At 38.4% G+C, this 7,677-nt stretch overlaps 1 protein-coding gene across 1 annotated transcript in view; it reads right to left on the bottom strand.

The window, feature by feature from the left end:
- STAM (signal transducing adaptor molecule) overlaps positions 1-7,677 on the bottom strand; it is a 100,653-nt gene that overhangs the window by 7,321 nt on the left and 85,655 nt on the right. Inside the window, exons 9-12 of the mRNA XM_007936337.2 lie at positions 5,246-5,333; positions 4,359-4,413; positions 3,737-3,890; positions 1,443-1,618 (exon numbers count right to left, since the gene is read on the bottom strand). Of these exons, the coding sequence (XP_007934528.1) occupies positions 1,443-1,618; positions 3,737-3,890; positions 4,359-4,413; positions 5,246-5,333 (473 nt within the window). The remainder of the gene's footprint in view (positions 1-1,442; positions 1,619-3,736; positions 3,891-4,358; positions 4,414-5,245; positions 5,334-7,677) is intronic.

The raw sequence follows: 7,677 nt of genomic DNA, 5'->3' as shown, positions 1-7,677 counted from the left end.
ACTGCCTTGGAAACCCAAGGAGGGGTCGCTATGAGTCAGGGCTGACTTGACGGCACATAACAACAACAACAACAACAACAACAACAACAACCCTGTTGCTGTACTCTGGGTATTTCTCTGTACTTCTGCAGTCAGTGGTACAGGGCTTCTCCTTACCTGCTTGCTTACTTTCCGTAAGAGTATTCATTTTTACCAGATTTCAACTTTAAGAAAAAAAAGTTCTGGGACAGAGAAAGTTACACCTACCATTTCTTCATGAGCCACATCACCTAGTAGGGAGGTCTCTGTTTCTTGATGCTACAATAGGCCTCTCCATTAACCTCCTTCTTAAGATCACTTCAGAATACTAGATGTAGTAACAGAATAATGCCTAAAAATCCCCAGCCATCTCCAAAGTGTGACTCTTTTTTTTTTTTTCCCCAAAGTGTGACTCTTGAGGATGAATAATACAGCAGTGAAGGAAGTGTAGGAGCATTTCTGGGCAACTCCAACACCAAAGGAAAGGTTCTAGAAATTTTTTCTGTACCATCTAGAAACTTCTGTTGTAAAGCAGAGGATCCTAACTTCTAGAATACATGCTAGTGAATTCTTAAAACCTATCCTATTTTGCCTCAATAAAAAGACTTCAGTTTAGAGTCCTATGAAGCAGAAAAGGTACTTATATAACTAACATGCATTTAACTACATGATAAAACCAAAACCAAACTGGTTGCTGTTGAGCTGATTCTGACGCATAATGACCCTACGGGACAGAGCAGAATTGCTGCATAAGGTTTCCAAGGCTAAAATCTTTCCAGAAGCACACTGCCATATTTTTTCTCCTATGGAGCAGCTGGTGAGTTTGTACCACCAACCTTTCAATTAGCAGACAAGCGCTTAACCACTGCACCAACAAGCTCCTTTAAACTACATGATAGGGAACACTATAAACAACAAAAACAAAATCTGCCTCATGAACCACACGGAAATGTAGCTGCCTGTACCTTCTCTTTTCTACTGGAGCACCTTCCTGTAATATAAACTAAATTCCAACATAGGGCAAAAACAAGGATATATTTGTCTTGAAGAAATAGCCTAGAAGTATAAATTCTTAAACAACAACAAAAAATTCTGATACTTAAGTTTCATTAATGTCTTTATCAAATATCACCATAAATTCAAATAAAAGCAAAACCACAAAACTTACAATAGGAATATATAAACTATGGAGCTAAAATCAAGAGAACTGCTCATTGAGTCAGTAAAACAGAGGAGTGGTTTATTGGCTAGTAGTGAAATACCACAGGAGTTCCTGTAGACCCCACTCATCATCACAAATAGGACTGACCATCTGGCATCTACCACTGTTCTTTCTTATCCTGTTCTTACAGTTACAGGTGATCAGGGAGCACATCAGAGTTTCAACATCACTAACTCTAAATAATAGTCAATAATCATATTACTTAGGATAAGAAGTCTGGGCCTGCTGACTAGAAAGGGCTGGGTTTGCAGGTGGTGGAACCGCTCCTTGGCTGAGAGAAGACAGTTGCTCTGGGGGAAGACTGTAGCTCTGGAGATGGCTCATCTGTGCATTCCCTGCAACCAGATAAGCACCACTTTGAGGAGGCCCTGGATACACCTAGAACAGTTAATGGTAAAATATATTAGAGAAGAAATAGTTTATTTTCTTAAAAGCCAATGCTGCTACAATTTTAACAGTAATACCAAACTTTCTTTGTAGAGATATTCAATTTAAAAGAGAACAACAATTACATCTCTGGAATTGTAAGTTTTTTAAAAATCACTTCTGTTGACATTACACTCTCCAGTGAAGTGGGCCTCTGATAACTTTTTTTCCTTAGGTAAATTTAGCTAAACTCACGTATATCTACACACGGAAGTGGAAAAGGCACTTCTCTCAAAACTTTAAAAAAAATCTCTAGGTTGATTTTAAGTACCTCCTTAAAAGAAATCTTAAAGGATAGTTACAAAGTGTTTTGCATCCACTGTTTCCTATCAATGGGCTACATTTACCTATGGATAAAATTTACATTTCCTAAATTACAGTTTGAAGCAAATGAACTTTCTAAAGTTGCAATCAGCAAACTAGTTTTGTAAACAGCCAGAAAGTAACTATTTTAGGCTTTGTAGGCCATATGATCTCTAGCATAAGTATTCAGCTTTAGCCATATAGAAAACAGCCATAGCAATGTGTTTACAGAATTAGTGTAACTATTTTCCAATAAAATTTATTTCTAACATCAGCAAATAGGCTGGATTTGTCCCTCAGGCCATAGTATGCCTATTCCCTTACCCAAAAAATTATATAGATATAGATATTTAAACCTAAAGAGACTGAAATCTTAAAATATCCAAAACAGTAAACACATAAAACATTCTAATTTTCTACAGTATTCATTAGTTCTTTCCATTTCACACATTTAAAAAGTGAACTCTGTTGCCTGGGTTACCATGGGTCAAGAGAGTAGCACTATCACCAGGTACAGTGTAGTAAATTACTTAGTATGGCTTTTCTACCCATAAGTCGTTGTAAACTCAGTGGTGGAATGAGCAACTGAGGAGCTCCTGATTGTAAATGTTATCCACCTGGGTTATTTCTGTTGGGTGTAGCACAACACAGTGTTATGGGAGGCTCACTCTCAGGTGCTTAGAATTCTGTTGTTATGATTGGTTGGTCTGGAAACCACTCTGCCAAGCTCAAAAGGAGGCCTCCTAGAGGCAGAACTCTGACTGCTGGTTGAGGAAGACGTGCTGCAGAAAGAGACGCAAGAGACACGCATTGCTGAGTCAGACACCGAGGGACCAGCACTGCTGGGAAAGAGACTGTTGGCTGAGGGATGGTGGGCTGGGAGAGAGGCTGAGCATTTTTCCTGAACTTGAATTGTAGCCTGTGGTACTTCCCTAATAAACCCCATAATCTGTGAGCTCTGTGTGGCCACTGCAGCGAATTATCGAACCCAGGAGAGAGGTGGTGGGTGCTTAGGGAGGAACAGTTGGAGAAAGGGCTGGAGGGAGGCAGCATGTCTGGGCTGGCAGGAATAGGCCTTGGGTTATTGATGATGACTCTGTCTTCCTCTTGTGGGATAAGAAGAGGTCGGAATATGTGGCCTCCTTGCCGTTTTTGCACCAGGAAACAAGGACAACAATTATCCTAGCACTTCCTTTAAATGATGTGATATACCAGACATCAGAATCCAAAGGTAATCATTATAAACATATCCAAACCAGAGCTCCTAACTGTACTTTTCAAATTAAAGACCAAGTTCTTTAGTTTTGTTTTCGCAGAAACTAGTAATCAAGATTGCTGAGCAGGTGCTCATCTCAAGGGTTCTGACCCCTGTTTCAGAGAAAGAAGGCAGTAGGGCATGGATCAACCAAAAAAATATTCTGAATATTGCCTGTGCCCCTCTGCACAGGTAGGGCAAAATGTCTGGCTAATTACGTCCAATAACCTGAAGTTATTGAGTTTGTGGATATGGGGTTCTTGAAATACTTGCTCGAGGTCAACAGAGGAAAAAAGGCTCTATGTAGCATTACATGTATTCTTACGTATAGGAGAGGAAAAAATTCTGATTAATACAGCTCACTAAAAAACCATAAATACTCTTGTCAAGTAAATTCTTTTCAACTTTATTTTTACTCTAAACATTACTTCTAGAAAGTTTCACATTCTATAAAAAGTTATGCCAAATAATCTCACACATAAAAGGACATACATGTGGTTTTAAAAGCTTACCTGAGAACCAGAAACACCAGATGACTGCATATAATATTGCTGATTCTGTAATTTTGCATACATGGAATACATTGGATCTTCATTCATTAACTTGGTATACAATGAAAGTGCTTCCATCACTTTTACATTCAGTTCTGAGAGTTCCGAATGTTTTCTGAAACATTACAATGTAAGTTGGTTGTTGTTTATATGATACAATGTTCTAAATACTAAGACATATTAAATATGCAAAGGTGACAACACCAATGTTATTAAACATTAACTTTGTAACTGAAAATATCCTGCATTTTAGCCCTAAAATATACTAATCTCTTTAAATCTCTTTACTGTGCTGGGAAAACTCTAGCTAATTATAATTCATTATAGCTTGAAATATCTGTTTACCTAGTTACTAGCAGAAGGGACGTCTACGGGCACTGGTAATGCCAAGTTAGCAAAGGTGAAGACATTAGTTAAGGAATGATGAATCAAAGCACAGTCAGAAAAGAAGTGAACTAGAAATAGTTACTTTGGCATAGCTTAAAAAGTAATTTAAAAAAAGGCAGGTATAGACCACTATGCACTTTAAAAAGAACTTCAGGGAAGAAAATACACAACATACATGCAGCATATGTTCTTTTACCTATCAATGTCTTCCAGCTTTTCATCAATGAGAGGTCCCATCTGGTGACACATTGCTGAGATAAAAGAATTGAGTATAAGAAAACACAGCAAAAGAAAGCAAATCTTTGATACCATTCATATAATTTAAGGAATAAATGTTTTAATTTGGGGTAATAAAAATTGTATTAATTAATCTCAATCCACAGGACCTAAAATTGATTTTCTTAATGTAAGCTGGTGACAACTTAATCTAAAATACTGATCTCAAAATCTAAAAATATCATTAAAACCAAAACCAAACTCATTGCCATCAACTCAGATCCCACTCATAGTGACGCCTCCTCGGGTTTCCGAGGCAGTATCTTTACGCAAGTAGATCGCCCAACCTTCCTTCCGAGGAGTGGCTGGTAGGTTTGAACCGCCAACCTTCTGGTTAGCAGTCAAATGCCTTAGACAACTACACTACCAAAACTCCTAAAAATACCATTACAAGACCCTAAAATGTTGAATGAAATATCTAAATAGCACAAAAGAGTCTAAGAATTCAAATTCTACCAAGGTTTAAAGTGAATATAAAAATGAAACTTGTCAAAGCAAAGTGAGAAATGTAACTTGTTTCTGCATTTTCCTTTGTGGTGGTGTTGTTATGTGCCATTGAGTCGGACCGGACTCATAGCGACCAAGAGGGTTTCCAAGGCAGTATCGCTATGGAAGTAGATTGCCCAACCTTCCTTCCCAGGAGTGGCTGATGGGTTTGAACTGCCAGACTTCTGGTTAGCAGTCAAGTGCCTAAGGCACTACACTACTAGAGTGCTCTATTTTATTTAAATATAAAACCAGTCTATAACAGAATGCTAGACATAACTTCTATTTTTTATTTGCAGGATTAGAGAAAATGAGATTTACCTTCTAGATGAAGTAACTCTGGTAAATCTGGTTGATCATCACTGGGATCTGTACTTTGCAACATCTGTAGTAATTGGTCCATTTTATCCTATGGAAGCAATATAGTTAATACAAAAACAAACAACAAACTTTCATGTAACAATATGCTCTCCCATCTTACTAAGGTAATGAATACAGAATTTCTATAAATCAGAGAGACTCCAATTTTGCATTTATGTATCTAACATCCCATGTATATTCTCTTTAGTACCATCTGAAGCAGGGCCTTGAAATTTTTCCTATTTATTTTTGAAACTGTGAAGAGTCTCTAAAACAAGAAAAAAAAAAAACCAGAGCTACATTTACACCTATATAAGTTCTTCAATCTCTTATGTCATGCTAGTGGATTCTGGTGAAACTTTGTTTAGAAGCAGTTGTACCTTTGCCACACAGGCAGGTGTAATGTCCCTCTCAAGATGACAGTGCTTATGAGTAACAACTCAGTTATTCTTTTCTACCATGGTGAATACAGCAGCTGTTTCAGAAGTCACAACTCAGCTCTATTACAGCTGTTCTTCTAAGCAGGGTTTAAGATTCTACATTTCCTTTCTATCAATGCTTCAGAGTTTGCCATACAGGGAAAAAGAAGATTTGCAGTTTCTCTTTTCTCGTACATGAGAAATGCAGAAGGTATTCTGAACCAATGATCCAGATTTCTTTCACAGAATCTTTTCTTGTAAGGACCGATGGAATTAATGAAACCAACACATCATATGTATTTATAAGTAAGTTTCTCACAATCAAAATATATATCTAGTACACCAAAGCATACTAATAAATGAATCACAAATAAGGTTATGCTATCTATGCATATAAGTACAAAGGGTAAAAAATTTTGACCAAATTTTAAGCAAAGCAGTCATTCAAAACTGAAACATAATCTGAGAAATGAATTCATCACTAGAGAGTAATACTGTTGTTGTTAGGTGCTGTCAAGTTGGTTTCAACTCACAGAAACCTCACATACAAGAGAACGAAAACTGCCCAGTCCTATGCCATCTTCACAATTACTACTATGATTGAGCTCACTGCTGCAGCCACTACACCAATCCATCTCATTGAGGGTCTTCCTCTGTTTCACTGACCATCTATTTTACCAAGCATGATGTCCTTCTCTAGGGATTGATCTCTCCTGATAAATGTCCAAAAGCACAAGAGTTGAATTCTCACCATCCTTACTTCTAAGGAGCATTCCAGCTGTACTTCCTCCAGGACTGGTTTGTTCATTCTTCTACCAGTCCATGTTACATTCAATATTCTTCACCACACCACAATTCAAATGCATCAATTCTTCTGTAGGCTTTCTTATTCATTTATTGTCCAGCTCTCACATGCATATGAGGCTAATGAAAATACCACAGCTTAAATCAGGCATACTTTAGTCTTCCAAGTGACATTTTTGCTCTGCAAACACTTTAAAAAGTTCTTCTGCAGCAGCTTTACCCAGTGCAGTATGTCATTTCATTTCATGAGTGCTGTTTCAGTGGGTGTTGATTATGGTTGTGCGTTGTAGTAAATTACATAGTATGGCTTTTCTAGCCAAAAGTCTTTGTAAACTCCATGATGGAATTTGCCATGAGTAATTGAGTAGCTCCTGGTTGTTAAAGTTATCCACCTAGGGTATTTCTGTTGGGAGCAGCACAAAGCAATTCTTTGGGAAGTTCACTCATTCTCAGGTGTATAGAATTCTGACGTTGGGATTGGTTAGTTTGGTCACTCTGCCAGGCTCAAAAGGAGCCCTTTTACAGGCAGAAGGAATCTCTCACTGCCAGCTGGGAGATGCGAGAGACACACACTGCTGAGAGAGATGCAAGAGACACACACTGCTGGGAGAGAGACATCGAAAAACATGCACTTCTGGAAGAGAGACTGAGAGAGACTGTCGGCTGAGAGACTGAGCGTGTTCCTGAACTTTTCATTGTAGCCTATTGCTTCGCTAATAAACCCCATAATCTGTGAGTTCTGTGTGGCCAATGCAGTGAATTACTGAACCCAGCAGAGAGGTGGTGGGTACTGTGGGAGGAACAGTTGGTATCAGCGTTGATGAAAGGGCTGGAGGGAAGCAGTATGTCTGGCCTCGCAGGGATAGGCTTTGGGCTACTGATGATGATTCTGTCTTCCTCCTGTGTGGTTAGAAGCGGTCAAATGATGTGGCCTCCCCGCCCCTTTGGCAGGATGCAAGTAAAATGAAATCCTTGACAACTTCAATCCTTTCTCCATTTATCATCATATTACTTATTGGCCCAGTTGTGAGGATTTTGGTTTTATGTTGAGGTGTAAGAGTAGTTGAGGTGTAATAAATGGTGCTGGCAAAACTGGAGATCCATTTGCAGAAAAATGAAACAAGATCTGTACCTCACACCACACACAAAAACAAACTCCAGATGGATCAA

The sequence above is a fragment of the Orycteropus afer genome, unplaced genomic scaffold (assembly GCF_000298275.1).
Source record: "Orycteropus afer afer isolate SDZICR_OR568_19922 unplaced genomic scaffold, OryAfe1.0 scaffold00035, whole genome shotgun sequence".
Classification (NCBI taxonomy): domain Eukaryota; kingdom Metazoa; phylum Chordata; class Mammalia; order Tubulidentata; family Orycteropodidae; genus Orycteropus; species Orycteropus afer.
The sequence above is the reverse complement of the archived record's forward strand: the minus strand, read 5'-3'. Positions and strand labels throughout refer to the sequence as shown.